The 26,024-nt window shown below is 38.7% G+C and overlaps 1 protein-coding gene across 1 annotated transcript; it reads left to right on the top strand.

Annotated features, from left to right (window-relative positions):
- Nucleotides 1–1,581: 1,581 nt before the first annotated feature.
- On the top strand, nt 1,582–25,596 carry sin3ab (SIN3 transcription regulator family member Ab). The gene is made up of 21 exons (XM_065289247.2): nt 1,582–1,788; nt 4,070–4,276; nt 4,750–4,917; nt 5,018–5,124; nt 7,626–7,917; nt 8,009–8,260; nt 8,356–8,508; nt 8,779–8,934; nt 9,040–9,120; nt 9,255–9,373; nt 9,458–9,668; nt 9,753–9,869; nt 9,991–10,229; nt 10,566–10,749; nt 15,163–15,730; nt 16,060–16,229; nt 16,599–16,772; nt 20,269–20,361; nt 22,045–22,139; nt 23,904–24,105; nt 24,186–25,596. The coding sequence occupies exons 2-21, from the start codon at nt 4,100–4,102 to the stop codon at nt 24,405–24,407; spliced, it is 3,780 nt and encodes a 1,259-aa protein (XP_065145319.1). The 5' UTR covers nt 1,582–1,788; nt 4,070–4,099; the 3' UTR covers nt 24,408–25,596.
- The last annotated feature ends 428 nt before the right edge of the window (nt 25,597–26,024 follow it).

Genomic DNA, 26,024 nt, shown 5'->3' with positions numbered 1-26,024 from the left:
GTAGATTAAAGGAACAGTATGTAAGAAATTTATTTCAATTAATCATAAAATGGCCCTGATATGTCACTAGACATTAAGAAATCATTTTCATTTCAAATACTTATATCACTGACAACAGTGGTCTGGCCAGGATATTGTCATTTAAAAAGTGGAGTTGCAGCCCTCAACTGATGTTTATGTTGTCATGTTGTGTATTGGGCACCAGTTGGGTGATTGCAGTACCAGTTTTAGCCACAAGTTTTGTTATTGCAATACCAGTTTTGGCCACAATCCTACATACTGTTCCTTTAATTTTTGTAATAGTTGCGTATGAGTCTCCTAATTGTCCTCAATGTGAAAAGTTAAAGCTTCACTGGTGAAGTTCAGATTCTGCAAGAATTTTCTGAAAGTCAGTAAACAGTTTAATGGCTTCGAACAAACAAGAAATCTTTAAACAACAATCACAAAACATAAAAACTGTCACTGATTTTCCAGGTAACATTGTGCAGTATGAAGAGTGTATGTAATAATAATCAAGTGTATGTAAACTTTTGAACTGGGTTAATTTTTTGAAATTCTGTTATACTGTGTTGGAAACTTTCTGTTAATGTTTCTCATGTGAAATAACTTCAGGGCACCTTAATTTTCAAAATTCCTCTTCTCTTCCCAAACTGTTCAGCATATCCAGATTCTACAATTTGTAGGCTATGTAAACTGTATCTTAACATATTTATACTAAAAGGAAAAATATTTCATTAAGACTTAAAATGAAAGTGTTGTTCGTTAGAAGCATTTATTGGATTTAGAAAGGTAATTCATGTTTAAATTATTTTTAAACATTTAAAGAATGTCAAATCTTGTCCTGATTCATTTGACAGGATATAGGTTAAGGTAGTAGTTCTCAAACTGAGATTGTGCTGGGGGCCCCCCAGTTTTATGACATTTTATAAAGTACATTAATTTAGCATAAATACTGTGTAATTTACCCTCAGAAAAACAAGGCTATTAACTAAAGCTACAATTTTGCTTTAGCTCTTGTGACGTTGGGTTTAGGGGTGGAGTTAGGGGTGGGGCGTCATTTTTGCTTGTTTACTGATAATCGTACGTCATAAGATTTTGCCACCTCGTTTTGTAGTTACGTTTCCCTGGTAGTTGTAGAATGGTATGCGAATATAAAACATAATGGTTTGAAATAACATACGAGTAACACTCACGAAAATTAACCATGGTTTTACTACAGTTAAAAAAAACATGGTTACTACACTTTTACTACAAAAAACACGGTTAATAATTTGTAAGGGAAATCTTTACATTTTTTATTTTTAAGGTCGAACTATCATTTTAACTTACGTAAAGTTTGAAGAATCGTGTAGAGCCACAGTTTTTACATTTTACCCGACATTATTTCACCTTATAGAATTTGAAGTGGAGAAGTCGTATTTCCTACTATGTTGACAAACCCTTTATTCAAAGAAGGCGGGCAAAGCCAATAGAAATCTGATATTTTCGAATTTCATCAACACGTCAGCCAATCGCATTCCTCGGTAGGAGTTTGTTAAGACCGCCCTCGTCCAAAGTCACGCCTTCTACCGAGGATCCTCCTGCTGAGGTTGTTTTCCCATGTTAGCCAATTAGCAACCTAGCATGCAATTTGAGGTCTGGCGCCTTGACTGGATGGTTACGTGCGTTTTAATTTTCCATTCAAATCTAAACGTTACATGAATCAACATTTGAGTGTTGTTATTGCGCTTTACTGCGTTTGATTTCTCAGCGGAACAGACTGAAGTGATCCAGGGAGTTTGTTGCGGGGTGAGTTGAGTGTTGTGAGCTAGCGGACGCTTGCTACGCTAGCTGTCGTCGTCTCACTGCTTCATCCAGGCTACAAGTAGCTAACTCTCATGCTTATTTACACAAACACAACTGCCTTCAACAAAAAGCCCATAAAACGACCCAGTTCTGTGTTCAGAGATAGCGACGTTAAACCTTGTTCTTTTGAAGTGGTGCATGTCACAGCAGCGATTATGATATTAGATTATTTATCGAGGCGCTATAGCTAGCTAACAGTTACACTTAGCACGTAAGGCTAGATAAGATTTTTAAGCTGGACTGTGTTGATCAACGGCACAACGTAAATGTCGGGTTATCATTCGCTGTCTTTGATCTGCAAGACATCAAAACTGGTTTATCGATCTGTTATGGTCGACTGTATAACGGTGCTGTTTTTATCACAGAACAGTTGTATTCTCACCGGTAGAAATCATTCATAAGGACTTCCTGATTGTAGCTAGAAACAGTTGGTAACGTCGAGTGCCAGTCAGGCTTCTTTTTGTCGGTGATTTATAGATAGTATTTTGCGTTTGTTGGTCGATTAGAGAGGCGATGGTGATAGGATTGTTTTTATTTCCGAGTGATCGGGTTATCTTGATCTGCGCTCTGTTGGTGATTTGCCCGTCGAGGCTGCTGCCCGCTTTCTGCAAAAACGCCCCATAAAGGTTAATGCTTGATGTTGGCATGAAAAGCATTAGTAAACTCACATTTGAAAACACATTAAGTGCATGCGATCACGTCATACTTTGCACACACTCAATGTGTGTGTAGTTCATTTTGGACATGTGTGTGGGTTTTAAGGCCTGACACACATACACGCGCGCGCGCACACACACACTCAAACACACACTTTCGGAGGAGGAGAAACTGTCCGGATGGGTGAAACAGGAGTTTAGCCATTCAAAGAAAAGTTGGACAGCACACATGCCCTAGCATGTTTCCCTCTAGCATTACGTTAGCTCTTTGCACGTCGCCATCTGCTTCCACTGTGTAAATTCATCACCTAGTTTTCCATTTAACTATGCCATTTAATTGTTAAAGTTTTGTTGTAGTCTTCACCGTAATGGCAACATCTCATAGCCGAAACGCGTTGATGAATAACGGAAGCTTTCAACCGGGCGAGAAAACGTTTGGTGTTAGAGTAAATTTGACAGGTGTCAAAAAAGTGTTTTACAACAAGCCGTAAAGTTAAGCCACTTACAGCAAGCTGCTGACACGTTGCGTTTTTAAGACAATGTGGCAAAACCGTTTTCATATAAAACTTTGTTTATGCACCCTAAAACTATTGGATAACTTCAACTAGACCCTTTATTTTCAACGTGTTTTGATATTGTTAAGCTTTTGGGTTTGTTTTATGATTGTGTGTGTGTGTGTGTATTCATGTTGTTTTTCATATTTTAGAATAAAGCATCAAAACTATGCAATAACACACATGTAAGTGTGGGAATTATGTATTGTATAAAGTGTCAAATTTGGACGATACTCTTATTATTATTATTATTTATAATAGTCATTCCTCAGTCCAAATAGTCTTATAGTTTTAGACTAAATACATCTCAAACAACGTTATTTTATTCTATACAATTAAGTCAATTTCTTGCCATGAACATAGCCATAGAAGCTGCTGGCATGCCTTTAAAAATGAAATATAAACAAATAGCCATTCTTTGTCTAGATCAGTGGTCTTCAACGTGGTGCCAGCCAAAGTACATTCTATTAATAGTCTCAATTGTTAAATTTATTGTATATTTTTATATTGGCTTGGATTCCTTTATGCATGTTAACTTTTTAAACAATGATAAAACATATCAACAAGTAAAATAAAATATAATCAACCAATTAAACAAAAGCGGTTTGATTAGATAAATATCAAAAAGTAGCACTCCATAATGTTTTATCCACTGTGGTATCCCTTGGTCACAAAAAGTTGGAGTCCTCTGGTCTAGATGAAACTCTCTCCAGAATGATGACACTGTTAACTTCCTGAAGTGTCATTTGGAATACTTAAATAGTTTGAAGTACTTCCCATGTTTTCTGGGCACTTATTGGCTTTTTGTCCTTTGTTGTCTAGTCTAATGCATCCATATAATCAAACACAAAGTGTATCCAAGCATTCAATAATAAGGTAAAACTGTTTTCATAATGTTTGATATTAGTTTTGTAGATTGAAATGTTTTTGCAATCAAGTTTGTCCAAACTTTTAACTGTTCTTGTATGTATTTGGTATTAGATTTAATGGCGGTGTGATGTTTGGTTGTTATAGATATACCGCAGTGAAGAGCATGAGTACATAATGAAGCGCCGCTTGGAGGATCAGGAAACAGTGATCGGCTCTCAGCGGCGGCCCCCGGGGGGTGCGGACAGCTTTCAGCACCGCGTCCTTAACTCTGCCTCCTCTCTCTTTGAGACTGCACCAGATAACATGCAGCCTTCATCCAGTATGCAGTACTCTGTTTCTCAGACCTACCAGGTACCAAAAAAATATTTTTCACGTTTTATTCTACTATGTTTAATTCATTTTTCTTACATTAAAGCATAACCTTATATAAATAAATACAGTTGTGGTGTATCTTTCCATATCCTAAATATGTACATGTTTCCGAAAAGTGGAACATCATGTTTGGCTATCTTGAGCGTCAATAACTGCTTGCAGCCTTTTGTGATGGTTGTGAATCTCACCATCATTGCGCAACTGTGGGGAAAATCTCAGACATGCAGGAAAACCTAAGCCGAACAGTACCTGGAGGCAATTTGTATAAACAACAGGCATCTTCACTGTCCAAAACAAGCAAGGAATGATAAAATGAACACAAAACTGATGCATCTAGCATATTCTGTATTACACTTACGAGCAGAACTGTATGACATTAACCTTCTCCGTTGTCAAAGAGTGATGTCACACATTTAATTCATGTTTAACACTTTTTCATTATACCCCAACAGTTGTCGATGGCCCAAAACTCTGGGGGACATGGACACACCAGCAATACAGCTGTGCTCAGTGGGCCTCATCACCACGGCCCAACTGTCCAGACTGTGGGTCAGGGTCACTCTCATACTCCTGCAGCTCCTGCACCAACTCTGGGTCAACAGCAGTTTCAGAGACTCAAGGTAAGAAATCCACAATAGACATTATAGTGGAGTATGGAGTTATTAAAGTGTTACTGCTGAGAGCATTGATGTGTGTGATCTGAGATGTTTGTGATTTCAGGTCGAAGATGCACTTTCCTATTTGGATCAAGTTAAGCTTCAGTTTGGCAATCAGCCGCAGGTCTACAATGACTTCCTGGATATCATGAAAGAGTTCAAGTCTCAAAGGTCAGTTTGAGTTTTGTTAGATTTTTTTGGGAAAGGGGGTTTTGTGTTCACGAGAAGTGTATGATGATCCAGGTCAGAGAGTGCCTGGGTGCTTTATCTGTAGAAGAGTTTGCTGAGTAGAACCCTTAACCTATATTTGTGGTGCTCTGACCTCTTCTTTTTTGTCCTGTTGACAGAGGACAGGAAATCTTTGGTCTAATTAGCAAGGGAGTGCAGAGAATAATTGTTGATCCATTTTGTAAAAAGCAATGTTCATTCTTCATTGTTATGCTCATTATTATCCTCCAACACTCGTTTTGTAATCGGTGCTTAATTAATTATTATAGTTAATTATTATGGTTCCATATGTTCTGTTCTGGCTACTTAAGAATTACCAGATTAGCATTTCTTGAAGGAAAATCAGTGCTTGCAAGGCAACACAAGAATTGCATGAAAGTTTAAGTCATACTAAGGGTTATGGCTTTGGTAAATGACATGCGGTGTCATGTCATGAAACTTACGGTACATTCACACGGTGCAGAAGCATTAACGCTTGATGGAAGGCATGTCTGGTGCATGGCCAACAGCTAATCATAGTGGCCGCATGGTTTTACATACAACGCCACATGGTTTTACAACGTAATTGGCTGGCTCTGTGCTAAGTTTTTTGCATGGGGCGGTCTGATTGGCTGATGCACGCGTTGACGCTTGAAAAGTTGAGAAATGTTCAACTTCTGCCATGGGCAACAACAGTAACGCTGAATTGTGAATCCATTGGAATCGCATGACGTCACCCAAACAAAGTAAATGAGAAGCATTAACACCTACGCCCCGTGTGAATGTACCCTAAAAGGAGGGTCGTACACTGGGCGAGAAGCGAAGTGACGCATAACATTTAAAATACCCCATACGAAACACGACACTGCACTTCTCGGTCGGTGTGCGACAGGCTTTAAGCTATGTTTTCCCTATACAACAATGTGGTGAAAAACAGAAAGTTTTCCTTTTGCGTTTTTAAAAATGTCACACACACACACATCAGTTTTTCCCCTGTTTACAGCTTTAGGGGGGTGTAGACGGACACTGACACAAACACTTAAAGGAATCTTGTTGTTCATGTGTTTTTTTTATGACAGCAAATAATCCCCTGTTCATTCCCTATGTAAGTGGGCACACTAAGATTTTTTTTATTGCAAGAAGAAAATTTAGGGGATGTACTTAAATCAGCTTGCTCATGCAATTATTCATATTTTTCCCCAAAATGACTCTATTATTGATAAATACTTTGATAATAAATAGACTGAACTCGATATGCATTTGTTGCACATGTCATTATGCACAGTTAAATAAAATTTTCATGAATCAAAGAATCATACAACCTCTTTGACTAATTTAGGCATGAGATACCCCAAAAGACTCAATTTACAACAAAAGGTACAATATATTATTTTGTTAAACTATAGACAATATACTATATAGACAATAAGTTATATCCAGTGTTATCCAGTTAGCAGTTTTTCACATTTCGTGTCTATTATCCAGTTGGCACCTGATGTCTAAGACCTTTGTTCTCATCTATAATGTTTTGGGGTTCATAGAATCTCTCTCATTTCTGCAAAGTCTAATGACCCCACACCTTCTTGCAGTTCTGTCTGAGTGAGTTCGACTTCATGCGGGGCTGCGTTGACCTAGATTAAATGAGCACATGGACACAAAAAAAAACCGTTTGATGCGTTGTGCAAATAAGGGGTAAAAACACGGTCACCCATTCAGTTTTTGTTGCAGGAGCCAAGTTCCACCTCCCTGCAAAATGCCACTTTGGGTAGCACCCTCTGTTCACTGAAGTGTGTGCACGTCGCATGTGTACACAGAGGAGATCATGTAGAGTTTGCGCTATACGATAAAAAAACATATGGCTATTTAGTAAAAATTTATAAAAAATAGTGACTGTATAGTTGTATAGACCTGTTTCATTGGAAAGGTAACCTTAAATGACTTTTGTTGTGATCTGGGGCTAAATAGAAATATAATTAAAATAATTTACTTGACCTTCAGGGTTGATATAATGGTAGAGGAAACACTGCACTTTAATCGAAAAACTAATCAGGATTACAATTACGGGTGAAACATAATCATAATCGCCAAAAGCCTTCATTGAATTTTTTACTAACAACATAACTCCCATAATTATTTGTAATTTACATTATATTATTTAGTTTTGGATGTTTAGAGTTTACAATGCAATCCATAATGGTCAATTATGATTTTTGTCATAATCGTACAGCCCTACATACACATGGCAATGTTGTCAAAAAGATACGCGTTTCAATGCATCCGTAAAGATGACTTAATGTGTTGAGCATGTGCCAGTCCAGTAGATGGCGATTCACTATTCGACCAATATTATGGCATCACTGTTGGATAGCAAACATTTCTATTTGTCTGTCAAAAGGAGGTTTTCAATCAGATTGGAACAATGCACATCTAACTCTTAGTATTAATGTCTTTCTTGTTATGTTCAGCATTGATACACCAGGTGTGATCAGCAGAGTCTCCCAGCTCTTCAAAGGCCACCCTGACCTCATCATGGGCTTCAACACCTTCCTGCCACCTGGCTACAAAATAGAGGTTCAGACCAATGACTTGGTCAACGTGACCACACCTGGCCAGATCCACCACATTACCCCACATGGCATTTCAGTTCAAAACCTCCCAATTACCCAGCCAACTCCGCACCAGCCCCAACCAGCAGTCCCTACCAGCACGGCTGCATTGGTTATCCCTAGCCAGCCAACCCCTGCCAAAATAAGCAAGGTATGATGTGTCGTAATTCACATGTTTACTTCATTGCTTATTACTAAATACGGTTCCAGTTTTCTAAGCCATGTTGTTTTATGTTTCTCAGCCAATGCAGTCTCCTGCACTGACCCCAACCAGCCAGCCTAATCCATCCATTCCCTCGTATGCCTCCCCTCGCTCGCCCTCCGCCCAGTCTCACGCCCCCATCAGCAACAGTACTGCCGGGACTGCCCCACTGCAGAACAACCAGCCTGTGGAGTTCAACCACGCCATCAACTATGTGAACAAAATCAAGAACCGCTTTCAGGGCCAGCCAGAGGTTTACAAATCCTTTTTGGAGATTTTACACACATACCAGGTGAGAGGATCATTGAATTTCTGTCAGCGTCTTTTCATGCACCTAACCACTAAAGCCTGCATACTTACTTCAGAAATGAAATGTTAATTGTACAGAAGGAACAGCGTAATGCTAAGGAGGCAGGGGGAAACTACACACCTTCTCTTACCGAGCAAGAAGTTTATGCCCAGGTGGCCCAGCTCTTCAAGAACCAGGAGGATCTCCTTTCAGAATTTGGCCAGTTCCTTCCAGATGCTAACAATTCAGTGGTAACCGTTAATCAAAACCTTAGTGACCTACAAGCATAGCTTTTTTTCATTAAAATGCTTTAAAGGGACACTTCACTTTTTTTGAAAATATGCTAATTTTCCAGCTCCCCTAGAGTTAAATAGGAAAAATATTGAAACTCTTTAGTTATTTTTGAGCATGATGCTAATAGTCTAATCAGATTCAATTGATTGTGCTACGCTACGTGTTCCTTTAACTTAAATTTAAATCGAGTTTACTCTTTGTAATTACAAGCCTTTTCTCTCCCTCAGTTATTGAGCAAGACCACAGCCGAGAAGGCAGAGTCTGTTCGAATTGATCATGGGGGCACAGTAAAGAGACCCCAGCTGAATAACAAGCAAAGATTTAACCAGAACGGCTGTCAGATCCGCAGACACTCGGGACCTCCCACTACACCACCTGTTAAGGTGAACTTTCGGTTATATGACAGAACATTACTTCAGGGCTGTTTTATTGCGCCATATTATCAACCCTAATTGTTTGTCGTCTACCTTCTGTTTTCTCTTTAACAGAAGAAACCAAAGTTTATTGGAAAAGACCATCCAATGGCTGAAGCCAGCAAAATAGGTGCTGAATCTCTCTTTTTTGAAAAGGTAAGAGCTTTGAATATTGTTTTGCATCAATTATGTATTTGTTTGTAATGCACTGCAATGAAAAGAGCTGCATTATGTTGGAGCTGTAATTGTATAAAAAAAAGACTATTCTGATTACTACACTCTATTCTCAGGTGCGAAAGGCACTGCGCAGTTCAGAGGCTTATGACAACTTCCTGCGCTGTCTGGTCATTTTCAATCAAGAAGTGATCTCACGGGCTGAACTTGTGCAGCTGGTCTTACCCTTTTTAGGGTAAGCATTTGACAGTTATTTGAAATGGTGAAACTTCTTTTTTACTTTTGTCTGACTTCTGCTGTCGCTTATTTGGCTTGACAGGAAATTCCCCGAGCTTTTTACCTGGTTCAAGAACTTTCTTGGCTACCGAGAAAGTGTCCATATTGAAAGCTTTCCCAAAGAGCGGGCCACTGAGGGCATCGCTATGGAGATTGACTATGCTTCCTGCAAGAGACTGGGATCCAGTTATAGAGCCCTGCCCAAGAGCTTCCAGCAGCCCAGATGCACGGGGAGGACCCCGCTTTGCAAAGAGGTAAGGATGCTGTGTCAGTTTACATCGAGTACATCTTCATTCTTTGTCCTGATAAACGATTAAATGATGGGTGTCATTTTTTAGGTGCTTAATGATACCTGGGTGTCATTTCCATCATGGTCAGAGGATTCTACCTTTGTCAGCTCCAAAAAGACTCAGTATGAAGAACATATATATAGATGTGAAGATGAGCGCTTTGAGGTAAGGAAAGAAAACTTTTGCGGTAAATGTGTGAAGCTCCTAGTGACACGAGTAATCTATCCATTATCAGTTTCTTGATGTTTGGTTTAGTGTTTGACCGATCATGTTATGTGCACCGCAGCTCGATGTGGTTCTGGAGACAAACCTCGCCACTATCCGCGTCCTTGAGACTGTTCAAAAGAGGATGTCGCGCATGTCAGCTGAGGAACAAGCCAAGTTCAGGCTGGACAACACCATCGGAGGCTCCTCCGAGGTCATTCATCGCAAAGCTATCCAGAGGATATACGGAGAAAAGGCTCCAGACATCATAGACGGTCTGAAGACAAACCCTGCTGTCTCTGTACCTATTGTACTGAAAAGGTCAGCATGAATTGTATTGTTTGATGATGGATTCACTGTAGATTCACAATACTATAAAATGTCATGCATTGTGGTCAGTAAAAAGCTATCAAAGTATATAGTTTTTGATTTTAGATTCCCTTTTTACTTTCAGACAAAATCAGAAAGTAATACTGTTAGTAAACATTACTATCTGATAACCGCTGAGCTGATGACTTTGAATAACTTTAAATATCATTGTTCTCAAATAATCAAAAATCCCCACAAGAGTTAACAGTCACGGTGAACTTTGTCATTTACTGTTTTTTCATTTGAGGTTTTCATCACAGAATTCATTATGCGTTTTGCCTTTTCCAGGCTGAAAATTAAAGAAGAGGAGTGGCGAGAGGCTCAGCGTGGCTTCAATAAGATCTGGAGGGAGCAGAATGAGAAGTATTACCTCAAGTCTTTAGATCACCAGGGTATTAACTTCAAACAGAACGACACAAAGGTGTTTCGCTCCAAGACGCTGCTCAATGAAATTGAGAGTCTGTATGATGAGGTATGAAAAAGCAAACAGTAGGGACATTAGAGGCACAGTCATGTGATTTTGTTGTAAGTTCTGTTAAGGCATGTTAAACTTACTTGTAAGCTGTTTAAAAGGAACCTAAAATGAAAGCAGTAGCCAGTCTGAAAAAGCCTAAAATTGCTATTCTGCTAATACATTTTGATTGACACAATTCTTAGACACAAAAGTGACATTTTATTTGACAGAATATTGAATTAATATTTATTAAGTTTCAACTTGTGCTTGCTTATAGCTTTTTTCTATTGCATAGTACCCCACGGGCAGGTCGGGTCAGCTCACTTCACTTCGGCTTGGTTAGCTTTTCCATCGAGTTTAGTAACACTTTGACAGTGTTTGGCAGGATCATAGGCGTGTCGTTTATTTGCGCTGCCTACTGCTGTGACATCATACAACACCGGGAGGGTCGTTGGAATGCTATACATTCCCATACATACATTCATTTATTTCTCAGTTCGCCACAAAATCAAAATTGACCACCACAAATAAATGTTTGCACATCGCGTTTATCACTACCTGTGTCTCACATGACACAAACACCCGTGGTGTCAGTCAACACGCTCCATTGCCTCATTTAAGTTGCACAAATGGCGTGAATGTGGATTGTGGAATGTGCGAATGAGCCGATACAAACCGCAAGTCTGGAAAACTATGGTATGGTGTTCCCGATTCTCAACCTGTGGATGTTTGCTAGAGACAGCGCAAGCACAATGTAAAGGTATTCTTGCGTTTAGCACGACACTCGTCACGATTCTCTCAGACCTATCAGTGATCTTCTGTGTTTTCCATAGACCGTAAAGAAAAAGATGGACGACGCGATGTCGCCTCCCTCCATTGTAATGAATTGAAGCCAAAAATGTCCGACCTTGGTCGCTGCCATGTTACGTAAAAACGTTAGTTTGGAGCCAAGGCATGCGCAGAAGGAATCGTCCGTGGAGCCAGAAAGCGGAGCCACGGTATTAAACTTCCGCCCAAACGCTTGCGCACCCAATTCAACCACGCCAATCATAACGACACGCCCCATTTCTATAGCATCAAATTACTAGCTAAAATTAAACGTATAAAAAAAAAGAACAATTGAACATATATCAGTGTAATATCAACTACCTGAGAGGACCAAAACCATCTTTCAAAAACTTTTTTTGGAAGTGTAAATACTTTTTTATTTAGATCAGAGTCCTATTCGTTTGAATGGAGAGGGCGGGGTTTATGACTTGTACTGCAGCCAGCCACCAGGGGGCGATCAAAGAGCCAGCTGCTTCACTTTTTAAGACTTATGAGGCACACCTGGTGTTTTCACGTCATGTTTTAGGGGCTGTCCAGACGGAGACGCGTATCACTGCATACGTATAAATTTGTTATCGTATTGGCGTATCATCCACACGGATCCGGCGTTTTGGGAGACTGAATCCGCTATTTTTTGAAACCGGGTCCTAAAGTGGATAAATCTGAAACCGACACCCTTGCTGTTTCTTCTGTACAGCCAATCCGTATATTTTGTGAAGCGAAAACGTCATCACATCACGTGTCGGAAGCGTCACACGTAACAGCAACAACAATAACGGCGGATTACGTGATTGTGTTCGTGCTACAGAAGCTACTAAAGCCTACTAGCTTTATTACAGCAAAATCTATTGCTTCTATGCAATTGTGGTGACCAACAAGTGATAATGGACAACACCATACGTTGGCTATGCGCATGCTCAAAGTCTTCTTCTCCGTGTATAGTGTATATCTGTGGCAGAATTACAGCGCCCCATACTGGTCCGGCATATGTGACCAGTCACGGAAAGTAGGGACACAAGTCGGATCTGGGCATTTTGAGTTATTCACAGATTCTGAAAGTGCAGTTTCTAAGCTTTCCAACGACGTCTAACACATGGAAATCTGATAAGATTTGGAGAAGTTGTGGCCATTTGAATATAGGAACTCAGAAATACTCAAACCGAGAAAATCGAGACGAAAGGGACTCTTCTTTCCAGCTGGGGGAGACAATAGGGCTCATTTACATCTCATTTAGCTAAGCCATACCCCCTGTAAAGCCGTTTTGAGATGTTCTAGCATCATATGTAGTATTTTATGACCAAATGACAACATGCAAAAATAAACATGACTCTTTTTTACCTTTGTGGGGATCACAAGTCGAATCCAGTCTGTTTCAGATTATCCAATGACCATTTTTGTCCACAAATGCGTATAATCCGTGAAATATAGATTGTTTACGTCAGATTTCGCATGAATGTCTGGTTATACAATATAATATACAGTCTGAAGACTATTTAAATCGTAACATGTAAGGGTATATGAGCTTACACTCCGTTAAACACATGAACCCGCCTTCAAAGTTTGTATTTAAAATAGGGAAGTAGTATAATAGATCATCCAAACAGCGCCGTCGAAAACGTGACATCCTTTAGAGATGTTACCAATGGCTCGCTCGTTCCTCCATCAGCCAATGACTTCATGGAAAATATTGATAGACAAAACATGTAGCCAATTATATGAAGAATACAACGATATCTGTGTAACTTTTGTGTGTTTGGACTCATGCTGCGCTGCAAGAACTGACATAGAGACGACGTCAAAGTACCGCGAGAGCGAGTCGAAATTAAACTACTCCGTAAGATTTCTTGAAGAGCTCTCGCGGTACTTTGACGTCATCGACTGCGGCGCCGCATAAAGTCAGTGACGCGGCTGACGTAGGATGCGGCTGACTGTTATTTGTTCCGCCCCAGCTTCTTTTATTTTTGTTTTGTGCGCCCGAGCTTTACAGTGTGGGGAGACGCACGCTATAAGTTTGAAAAAAATAAACTTAGCAAACATGTCTGAGGAACAGGGCAGCCGCGTCACTACAGTCACGTGACTTCATGCTCGAGCCGGAAGAGAAGACAATGCTGAATAAAGTCGTAATTCTGCAATTTTTGGACCAAACTGTATTTTCGATGCATCAACACAATCTTACTGACCCACTGATGTCACATGGACTACTTTGATGATGTTTTTATTACCTTTCTGGACATGGAAACCATACATAGATTTTCAATGAAGGGGATAGAAAGCTCTCGGACTAAATCTAACGATAAAACATCTTAAACTGTGTTCCGAAGATGAACGGAGGTCTTCCGAGTTTAGAACGACATAAGGGTGAGTCATTAATTACATTATTTTCAGTTTTGGGCGAACTATCCTTATTTAGTAGTCACGCTGTTCCCGTTTGGGGGCGGAGGCGAAAACAAAAGCTTATACAGTATGTAAATATACACACAGACAATGACGCCCCCCGCTGCACGCTAGAATCTCTGGAAAAACAAGCCTAATTCAACCGCAAAATGTACGCTTTTAAATATACAAAAACTGCTATCTCAAACATGGAGAGGCTTCTTCTTGATCTCAACTAACAGATTCTGCAATAAAACGAAAATCACAAATTTTGAAAAAAAACTTTTTCTCATTTTCTCGAAACTTGTGCTGCCGACTTGTGTCCCTGGTTTCCGTGACGGGTCACATATATACTACACCGCTTTCAGTCGGTTTCAGTGGTTTCGTGTTTACGGATTATTTTTTTAGAGCAAGGAAAAAAAATGATCGGATAGGGAATGCACCGGCTTCGTGTGGATATAGCCTTAGTATCAGCTCAGCTCACTTGGAACCCCAAACGAGGTGGTACTTAAAAAGTATCGGATTCTACGTACTGAACCCAGTGGAAAAGCTCCCAAAAGTAAGCCGACCCGGCCCAAGCCGTTGGGTACTATGCAACCCATTAGTGCTTTTACATCATTGGAAAGACAAATGTATGTCTTTAAATTTGTGCATCCCCAGAAAAGTACAACATTTTCTAGGGATGCACGGAATGTTTGGCAAACTAAACTATTTGGCTGAAAATAACAAAAAGCATTTTTGGCCTAATACCTTTTACCGAATAATAAAAATTTTGATGACATGATCAAATAGCAACAAGCCTAGTGTAAGAGGCGCCCAAGCTTTATAAATCAAAAATATGTTGGCAGTATGGAATCATTTTAAAGTGTCCGATAGGCTTTTTTCTTCCGAATAGTTTTGGTTGCTAAACATTAAAAATGACACCCAAGTAAAATAATTTTGACTTTTTTTATACTAATAGTAATTTCGACTGCATTTCTTTTCTGTTCTTTGACCTTTTTAGCTAAGTTACTGTTGGTAAAAAATGACAATTTTTTTTTGCTTTCTGTAAAAGAGAAGTTTAAGCATACCCTTTTTACTAAAAAATGCAACTTTGAATCAGGCCCTATTTTCTAACCTGCTCATGTAAAGTGCTTGTAATTTGTGTTGTGTGTTTATCTATAAGCGAAAGACATTTTCTTAAGCACTGTCACTGTTGCTATAACAACCAACAACTTGTCACCCACTTAGCGACAGGAGCAGGCTTCAGAAGACAATGCCGCCCCGCTCTCAGGCCCCCACATGACCCTCACGTACGAGGACAGCCAAATACTAGAAGATGCGGCTGCTCTCATCATCCATCACGTCAAGAGGCAGTCTGGCATCCACAAAGACGACAAGTACAAAATCAAACAGATCATCTACCACTTCATCCCGGACATGCTGTTTGCTCGACGCGGTGAGCTTTCCGACGTCGAGGAGGAAGAGGAGGAGGAGACCGAACCGGATGAAGATGGGACTAAAAAGCACAATGGGACAACATCGACCAAGTCCAAGCTTCTCTTTAGCCATACGACAGCTTCCCAGCAGAAGCTCAGTAACTGCGATGATGCCTACAACCTCTTCTTTGTCAACAATAACTGGTACATCTTCCTGAGGCTGCACCAGATCTTGTGCTCCCGGCTGCTGCGGATCTACGGGCAGGCAGAAAAACAGATCGAGGAAGATGCCAGAGAGAGAGAGTGGGAAAGAAATGTTCTGGGTCTGAAAAGAGAGAAGAATGACAGCCCGGCCGTCCAGCTGCGTTTAAAAGAACCCAGTAAGTTTGACCTTGAATGCAGCAGAACACAGCTGCTAATGAATCATTTTTTTTTCATTCAGTGTGTAGTTTTTGTGTTGGCGTAGTTCACATGTAAGGTTGAGGACTTGTGTTTAAGATGTATTAAAATTTGTGTAGACAGGTGAATCTCTTAGGGGGTTTAACACCTATGCAAGCTAGTGATATTTCTGTCAAATTTGCTTGCAACCCACAAGGCTCCTGTCACCATGGAAACTGCTTGGGCAATTAAAAGGAGACGTTCAGGTTAAGACTTATGTTTGTTTATAATGATGTTCCCATAATTCAAAAATATCCTTACTTTTTTACAGTGGAAATTGATGTTGAAGACTACTACTCTGCCTTCTTAGAGATGGTTCGAAACCTTCTGGATGGCAACATGGAGACGTCTCAATATGAGGACCAGCTGAGGGAAATGTTTACCATCCATGCCTACATTGCTTTCACCATGGACAAACTCATCCAGAGTATGGTCAGACAGGTCAGTTACTTTAGATATTATGAAGGATGATTTGATTTTATTACTCGCCCTTTTCTTTAGGAGTATTCTGTTCTAAAACCCATCCTGAATTGTTGAAATATTATACTAACTTCTCTAAAAACTTGCATAAGAGCATTACAAGATCATTGGGTTATTGTGATCGGCTTGCTAACAAAATTAATAGATGTTCCACTTTCAGATAATCCATTTGGGAAGTTAGGTCAACAATGTTTGTGGGAATGTTTGCCAGGCATATTCGGAAATTAATGTTGTGGACTTAGCCTTAGGATATTTGCATACAGAATACTTCTGCACTTCAGTGCTGCAAAATCCTATTTAACCTTTTTCCCTTTCCTTTGTGTCTCACAGCTGCAGCATATAGTCAGTGATGAGATCTGTGTACAGGTGACCGATCTCTATCTTAGCGAGTGTGCCAACAAAGCCACTGGCGGGTCCCAGTCCACCCAAACATCCAGAAGCGGTGGCGAAGCGGCCTATCAGCGCAAAGCTGAGCAGCTGATGTCTGATGAGAACTGCTTTAAGGTAGGGCTGCTTTAGGTTTAAGCATGGACATCACAATGTGTGCATCTGTAAGTCACATCACATCATTATTTTTTTATATGAAGATATATATTTTCCTTATATATTCAAAAGGAAAAATCTTTACATCTGTAAGTCGGGGTATTATTGACTACTTTTATTGATTTTTTTTGTATGCAGTTTCTTCTTATTTTTTCATTTTACAGTTTGTTGCTGCACATTGTTGACATGCAGGCTCTGCATGCATGTGAAAAATGATGAGCTAATTATGAACTAGTTTTCTCAAGATGCCATCCCAGAGGTGTACGAGAAATGCAAGGCACATAATAAAACTGAGCTTTTTATTTTTCATGGAGTTTTAGTTACTCAGTTTTAATATTTTAAGTTATCAAGTCCTCCTGTATTTTTCATGTGACAATTTGTATCACAAAATCCCACACTACCAGTTTCTTCTTCTGGTACAATGTAAAAAATTCCTTGTTGCACTTAAATTTTTAAGTTTAATCAACTTGAATTTCAATTCATTTCAACTTTCTTGAGTAGTGAGGAGTTGAATTAGTTATTTAAACTTTTATTTACCATTCATAGCTCTTCTTTACTAGTCAAGAAAGTTGAAACCAATTGACCCTTCACTAAGCCACCTCCAAAAACCGCCACAGGCCAATCGTGGTTTAGCAACCGTAACTATGCGTGGAAGGTCTGTCAAGTTTTCTAGCGAGGGAAACATGCCGAAGCGTTGTGCGTATAGATTGTGTAAATCTGATACCTCACGCTGACTGACACATCTGAAGCATGTATAGGCGTCTATATAGAATTACAGTTACAGTTTAAAAATATGTTTCGACAAGATTTCACGCAGGTATAATCAGTTATGTCTTAAGTGAATGTTTGGTTAACTTTTACCAGTGAGTTTAAGGTATGGATGTGGTCATTTTTGTGGTAATTTTGGATTTTTTTTTTTTTTTTTCAAAATTAACTTTGCTGACTCTGTCACACCGGTGTAGTTCTTTCATGTTTTGTCAGATTACAACAAATCATGCATTGTATTGAAGTTTTATTAATAGAGAATGTCAAAATATAAAAACATTTTTTTTGAAAATTTGCTCATTCCGAATCAATTTGGCAGTCACAGATGATGCAACAGCAAATAAAAATGAAAAAAAAGGTCTTCTGAAAGGAAAATTGAAAACCCTGACAAACAGTGGCTAATGGTTCTGTAGAAAATGTAAACATGATGGTGTAAACATACACTTGCATAAAGAATCTATATTTGTCCACACCCATGTTGATTAACGCGTCAAAAACTTGAATAGTGTTAAATTAAGGTCAATTTTAGAACAAATAACAATGTGTGATTAGTTTGCAATTAATCGCGAGTTAACTCATGACAATCATGCGATTAATCTAGATTAAATATTTTAATCATAAATATGTGTGCGTGCGTGTGTATACATTAAGTATAATATTTAGTATTTTTATAATATTTTATATTGTATACATATACATTTAGTATAATATTTAGTATTTTTATAATATTTAATATTGTATACATATACATTTAGTATAATATTTAGTATTTTTATAATATTAAGTATTTTTATAATATTTAATATTGTATACATATACATTTAGTATAATATTTAGAATTTTTATACTATTTAGTATTTTTATAATATTTAATATTGTATACATATACATTTAGTATAATATTTAGTATTTTTATAATATTTAATATTGTATACATATACATTTAGTATAATATTTAGTATTTTTATAATATTTAATATTTTTATAATATTTAGTCAAGAGCAGTGACAGATTTTCTCTCAATGCTGTTTGATTAACGTGAGTGACACACAGGAGTAAAATTAGGTAACTTCCCCTTTAAGACCAAAGTCTGGTTCTAATATAGTGTTACACATGCGTTTTCTTTTCCTGTTTAGTTTCTCTTCAGACCTAAATTGCCGTGTTTATGAGGATACTTGCAAAGATGGGCATTTTGACGCAAAAATGCTCACAAGCTCAATAAGCAGTGGATGCAGGGGTTGCGCGCTCCTCTCACACGGAAACAGCATGCGCATTTAGCACTGTTGATTGTTTCAATGGCTTAAAATCACGTGTTTTAAAACTGTGGTGCTTAAATGCGTGTACAGATATTGCGTTTTCATGACCACGTTCACAACAACGTGAAGTGGGCGTGTAACCTCCATAGAGACAATAGTCCAAAATTTTTGAAACCTTTCTACTGTTTTTCTTCTAAACTACCGGTTTATCGCCTACCCCTAATACCCAGTATCCTAAAAGTTTGAACGGGCTGGTGAAAAGTTTTCCCTTCCTGAAACCTTAAACCCAAGGGGAGAAATGCCGGACTTTGATCAAGCAGTGTGGAAGGCTTCGTTCACAACCAATCTCGACAGGATTAACAAAAACACCTACGTTAATGTTAGCTAGCTAGCTAACACAACACATTATTCCTTAGAAATAATGAAATAATGGTTATTTGTTCATAATGCATTTATTTGTACGCAAAATAAGATGATTAAAGGCAAGACGGAGGCTGACTGATATTTTAGCTATTTAATGGACAGCCTACCCCCGAGTACCCCAATTCGATCACGTCTCTCCCGGGTTTACTTCTATAAGCGGCAGAATGTTATCATTGCAAAGTGTCAGGCTTATATCTTGTGTTTATTTCAGAAGACTTATGGATAAGCTGTTTGATTAGATTACTTTCACAAATTTCACTTACCCTGCTGTGTATGAACAAAGCTGTTCCTCAATTCGTGTGTTTCCCATTTGAATGGTCAGCGTATGAGGTGGCTGCTGCTTGCACTGGGACACGTAGGCTTTAGCTTCAATCAATTATTTCTATATATTACGTTGGGTGAATATATCCCTCAAATGCATTCTGCAGTCCCTATTTCATCTATTTGCCAAAAATGACTAATTATCTCCTTGGGAATGTTTGACACCAGTGCATGCATACTGTAATAGACTTGCCAGTCTTGACAGGTATATCAACAGTAACTAAGGATTGCGGGGCTTAGCTAAGGGTCAATAGTAAATTCAAGTTCGGTACAACAAGGAATTTTTACGGTGTACCAGGAGAAGCACAGGAAAACTTTTCACTTTGAAATTTACAAGACACCATTTGGGACGTTATTGTTGGTGTCGCTGTGAATTCAAATTACTGTTAATAAATCACAAAGTGTCATCTGGCATCATGATATTTTGTTCTAGTATCTTCAAATTTGTGACATTTATTATGTTAACTCATTTGTGCTTGCTGAAACACAGTAGATGTTTTATTGGAAACATTCTCAATTTTGGTGGGGGAAGTACAGACATTCTTTTGATGTTTTTAAAATATCTAATTAAAAGGTGAATGCATAATAAATATACATGAATTTGAGTCGTATTAAAGTGAATATATACACTTTGGTTTTTCATGTGCACTACTCAATTACATGTATTTAAACTGGTGATTTTTCTATTCCAGTTACTGTTCCAGAAGTCTAAGGGGAGCGTGCAGTTGGCTGTGGAGCTGTTAGACAGCGAAGAAGAGAACTCGGATGAAACCGTTGAAGCTGAGGTACATGCTAGAGGCTTTACTGAAAAAATTTGTTGTGTTTATGCCTTAAGCTGCTTTGCTGGCATAGTGCTGCACATTCACAGCAGCTTTTTAGGCCAAGAACCTACAAAGAAACGAATCTCACTGATGTGAAGTGCCCGACCACAGTTTTTTCACCTGCCCCCTAAAGGTCAAAGTAGAGTATACAGGTGTGCATGAACAGTCTCCAACCAAGCGTAACCCGGCATTCAGATATATCGACTTATTCGGCATCTTGGCACCTGCTACTGTGAGAGGGTAGAGAGCTGCTCTTTGTCGTAGCCTGGTGGTTCGAGAGTCGAGCTTGTAACCCGAGAGTTGCCAGTTTAAATCTCTGTTGCCCTTGAACAAGGCACCTTAACCCTAATTGCTCCCCAGGCGTTGAACGGATAGCTGCCCACTGCTCCGGGTTTGTTTGTTTGTGTGTGTGTGTTCATGACTTGCAGTGCGTGTGTTTACTATTCACTGGGATGGGTTAAATGCAGAGGTCACATTTGGAGTATGCTTTGCATACTTGACAAGCATGTTACACTTTCACTTTTTACTTCATCATCTGGTTCATCTACACTGTCACCTGTAGCACCACTGGTCACTACTGGTTTGAAAAGAATAAACCCACAAATATGTCGTCATGACAGATTAGCTGTCTGTCTGCATTTTTGTCACTCTCAATACAGATCATTGTTTTGAGTCACTTTGCACTGGACACTCAGTTGTTAGTTGCTGACTAAAAGCTTGCTTTTTGATGACAAATTTGAGCGTATGACATCCTGTTTGCCCGAACAGGAGGTCTTTTCTTTGGTCAGTGCCATTGTGACCCATACATCATTTCAGGCGACCCTCATCATGGAGCTGGCAGACATGAGCTCTTAAAGGAGTAGTCCACTTTAAAGATGGGGTCCATTGACTTTTTATAGTAGGAAAAAAAATACTATGGTAAGTCAATGGGCCCCATCTATAAAGTGGACAACTCCTTTAAAGCGCTCCACGGTCAGTTCCCCGGCTCCCCCTGGAGCTGACCATAATCTGTAGCCTATCAGTTAGTGTACCACCACCGCAAGCCAAGAGTCCAGCAACAAGAAAACACCAGTAATGTGACTTCTGATGTTATAGGGTGCTCTCAGCCAAAGAGGGACTGTTTAGGAAAATGGATTGTAGTGTTTGACTTGTTTACAATGTGTATATATTTTGTACAATTTAAATACAATTGATTTGAGACATTCGTGTAATTACATTAAGGCTATGCTGGTATTAATTAATAATGTTATTATAAATTATTCAAATGCTAAGCTATTAAAAGTAAGGCTGTTCTGACTCTACATAATTTACTTTATGCAAAGGAGTTGCTTGTCACCTTGCAATATATTGCAGCCTCATGTTCACTTTTCCGCAGTACTTTGATTTTAACTCCGTTCTTTATTCTGCTCTTTTGTAGAAAAAAACTAAATGTTTTGCATCTTGAAAATGGTCAATATAAAGCATAAGACAAAAAAAACAAGTCTTTGAATAATAAATGAGATTCATAAATAGAAGTGAGCCAGTTGGAACAACACATTAAAGGGCCATCCCGGCGATATTATTCAAGCAGAGAAGATGATAATGTCATTAAACGCTGCCTGTTTTTCCTATTGCATCTAACCTTTGACGTCTGTATGTGGTTTACAGCGCTGGCCCGACTACGTGGAGCGTTATCTGAATACCAACTCTGCCTCTCCAGAGCTGCGTGAGCACCTCTCTCAGAAGCCTGTGTTTCTACCCAGGTGAGGCTCAGCCAAGTACACCCATCCTTTAAATCTGTCCCCTTCCCATGTACCATCAGCTCAAGACAGGAACATCACAGGAATGCTTACAGTAGTCTTGGTAAATGTCTGGGAGTCATCCTGTACAAGCGCCGCCTTGTTCGTAATCACCCAAAACACACGCAAGCCGTCTGCCTGCTTGTATTCGCACTTTACTGAGACTTTTATTTAAAGAAACTGTTGAAAGCTGTTTATCTCTTCTCAGATGTGGCCACAGTACAGTAATATCTGTTATTATACCTTTTATTTATGAATTGTAAGTATGGTGTGTTTGTGGGGAATGTGTGCAGAGGTGTTACCTAAAAATTCTGTTTTGCAAAATTGTGTTTGAGCCTTTATAACACATTTAATGGTCATTGATAATGGGGTTAAAATGCATTTCATTTTTAATATTTGTTTTTGATTCTCATATTTGAGAAAATGGAAGATGTTTTTATATATGCCTGCTCTTAACCGGGTTCGGTTGGGTAATCATGTTCTTTTTGAAGTGAATCTTTCTAAAGTGGCTCAACAAGACTAATCTGTGCATTTAGATAAGATGGGCCTGTGTGAGTGCTCTTTACAGATCTGTACTTTATTATGATAGACTTGATAATCTTTTTAAATAGCCCACGCTTAAGTTTAAAAAAAAAAAAAGAAACTACTTTGCTTTCTCTCATAAAGTGTGCTGTGGTCTGTTTGTGTAATTCTATTCACAGATCTATTTCTGTATGTGACTTAATTTCATCAATATGTGTATAAATGTGTTTTATAGTCTGTAAGATTTGAGTGTTAGGACTTTCTGAGTAGACCTTGTATGCCGAGATCTCAGACATGATTTGTCCTCCCATTGCGATTCTTTCTTCAGTTTGATCAGGGTTGTCGGTCCACAAAGCGCTACTGTGACTCTAATTTGAACTCACTATGGTCTGACACACAGACGGCTGTATTTCAGAGAGAGGGCCTTGTCAATAAAAATCTGGTCTGAATTTTATCCTAAAATGTGCGTGTTTTTCTTTCCAAAAGAGGGCTCTAGCATGGGAGGATGTTTGATTTGTGCTTGTATCATTTTTTCTTTCATGCATGTTTTATGTGCAGTGGTTAACAGTATCTTCATGTTCATTCATAAACCGACAAGAACGTAAAAAAAAAAAAATTTAGTTGGGAATGATTCATTGCTTTTTTCTGTTTCATGTGCAGTGTGAGTAAGTAACTTTGCTCCATTGTTTTTGCAACAAACACTTCTAGTGCATGGTCTTAATGCAATGCCTAATGCACAATGTTAACCCATATCCTGGCCATTTAACCTTATTCCCTACCTGATTTCTTTTTTGTGACGATTGGCTAGTTTCTTTAAGTGAAGTCCCGAATTCAAAATAAGAGTCTTGGTTTCTATACCCATCTGTAACATTTGGTAAGTACACTTCTAATTTTAGTCTTTAATTGATGCGGGAAAATAAACTGTCCCTTTTTTTCCGAAAAATCTGGCTTTTGGCACTTGATCAAAATGGTTTTGCCATGGATATGAGTTTTCAATGGAGATTGTTGTATCATATCTATTGAGACCAAGGTGCACTGTACATACAAAGTCGTAGTGGGACATAATTTTCTTTTTTGATTGGGATCTTTCTCTCCTTATGCCGTCAGATGCTTAGCATAATAACATTTGTACTAAATTTAAGAAACCATAATCTTTTTAGGTCTCAAAAGAATTTAAAAAACAACTTTGAACGCTTTCTTTTTAAGGAACCTCAGGCGAATTCGTAAGTGCCAGAGGGGCCAGGAGATGCAAATGAGAGAAGCCAAAGAAGCAGCCAAGAAATCTTCAGAAGCTGGTGAGGATTCAAAGATGGAGTGCATGTTTAAGCTCAACTCCTACAAGATGGTGTACGTCTTCAAGTCAGAGGACTACATGTACAGGCGTACCGCACAACTGAGAGCTCATCAGGTATGTAGACATTGAATGCACGTTATCTCATTTATAGCTCACAATGCTTTGTAATAAATTAATTTCTTGATTATTTTTAGTCTCACCAGCGAGTAAGCACTCGTCTGCATCAACGCTTTCAGGCGTGGCTAGACAGGTGGCGAAAAGATCACGTGACCAGTGACATGGCTGCCACCACTTACAAGTGGCTGATGGGGGAAGCCCAGGAGGGCCTGCTGCCCTGCAGAACCACTTGTGAACCCAAGATCATCCACTTCCAGAATGTCAACAAATATAAAGTCTCCTACAGCACTACGTTGTAAAGTTTTCAAGACGGGGAGGAGTTTTTCCCTATTTTATGTTGTTTTTACGATGACTAAAAGTAGCACTGAAATGAAATTCTGGCAGCCATCGAGTTCTTTGGATATTGCTTCCTCTCTTTTTTTATTTCTGTCTTTTTAAAATTTTTAGATTTGTGTGTTTTTCGCCTGGACTTTATTACCAGATGGTTAATGTCCTTCGATCATGAAGACAAGAACGTACTTCTTGCAAATGCTGCAGCGTTATTCCGACTATTCCTACTCGAGACAAAGATTTACTTTTGAGGCTTTTCATAAAAACGACAGCTTACAAATACAGGTCAATACCCATTTGTAATATTTTTTATTTTTCATCTCTTCAAGATGAATAGTAGTTTATTCGCAATATGCCTCTTGTGGTTAAGTTTGAACCACATATAAGCTCAAAATGAGAACATTTCTGATTAGCCTATGTGTTAGGCTATGCAGCTAAACCAATACAGATGATGTGAATTGAGTGTATTGTTCACAATCTACACATTGTAATTAAGGTCTGTTCACCGGTTATTATAGCACCATTAATGAAGGTATTACTGTTTATGAATAGATATCTATGATACCAGCCGCAAAATCTCAATCAGGAACACCAGAATAAGTACGGTCACAAAAAAGCTCTTGTAATGTAAATACAATGTATATATATGCCACACTGTTTATATTCTGAGAACCTTCACTGTTACGTAGATGAGCTATTAGACTTCTTTATCAGCTTAGCAAAGGAGGCCAACGCTGATATCTTTATGAAAACACTTCTTAAAGATAGGAGTTTAAAGTGTTTTGTCTGGTCACAATGTCTCCTGTCTTTCTCTCTCTTTTTGTAGTCATGAAAATGTTCATTTCAACAGCTTCACATGAATGGGATAATTTTTCATGACGTTATGTTTGGCCCCTATCTGAACTTGTATTCAAATTTGTGATATCACTGCCTGTGTTCTGAGTAGAACTTAGAAGCAATTCTGTTTGGTCCCATTTGGCCCTCCTATCATGACAATATGTGACCTAGGGCACGTGAGGCTCGGGTTTATGCTGACAAATATGTAAAACATATTTAAAGAAGGAAATGATGGCATGTTTCTATGTTCTCATGTACAGCCCTTTTATATTATTCATTATTGTTTTAAAGATTGAAATAAAACAGAATTGTAGTAGATTACCCAGCGGAATTATGAATTTGTGTAAATCAATAATGCATGCATCTCTAAAATGAGAATTCACAACAATTACACTGAAATAACATGTGCTGTAGTTATTCACACTGTCAGCAGAGGGAGCATTCGGATAATCTCCCGGGGCATGGTGTGATATAGTACTTCAATGTGATTTTAGAGTTAACAAAACATTACACAAGTTCACGTTATCGCATGAGATGCAGTGATTAATTTAAAATGCGTGAATTGTCATACAGTAAATTTATTCTGAAGTGAAGAAATTAAGTTAACTTTTAACACTTAATGCTTCCTTAATTTTTATGCTTGTAAAAGAATCAAGAAACCTTTATGGTTTCCTGCATACTAAGGCAAGTTGCGATTAGGACCAAGGAGAGTAATAAACCCTATAGTCTTGTTTAACTTACAGTGGAAA

Source organism: Paramisgurnus dabryanus, chromosome 2 (assembly GCF_030506205.2).
Source record: "Paramisgurnus dabryanus chromosome 2, PD_genome_1.1, whole genome shotgun sequence".
NCBI classification, from domain to species: domain Eukaryota; kingdom Metazoa; phylum Chordata; class Actinopteri; order Cypriniformes; family Cobitidae; genus Paramisgurnus; species Paramisgurnus dabryanus.
This window is presented reverse-complemented; position numbering and strand designations above follow the sequence as displayed.

What these genes read in the sequence shown, in the direction of transcription:
- sin3ab (XM_065289247.2), top strand. Translation starts at nt 4,100, where the DNA reads ATGAAGCGCCGCTTGGAGGATCAGGAAACAGTGATCGGCTCTCAGCGG. An exon ending in GGACCCCGCTTTGCAAAGAG is followed by an intron (nt 9,669 to 9,752) that starts GTAAGGATGCTG and finishes GTCATTTTTTAG; the next exon opens with GTGCTTAATGATACCTGGGT. An exon ending in AAGCCTGTGTTTCTACCCAG is followed by an intron (nt 22,140 to 23,903) that starts GTGAGGCTCAGC and finishes TTTCTTTTTAAG; the next exon opens with GAACCTCAGGCGAATTCGTA.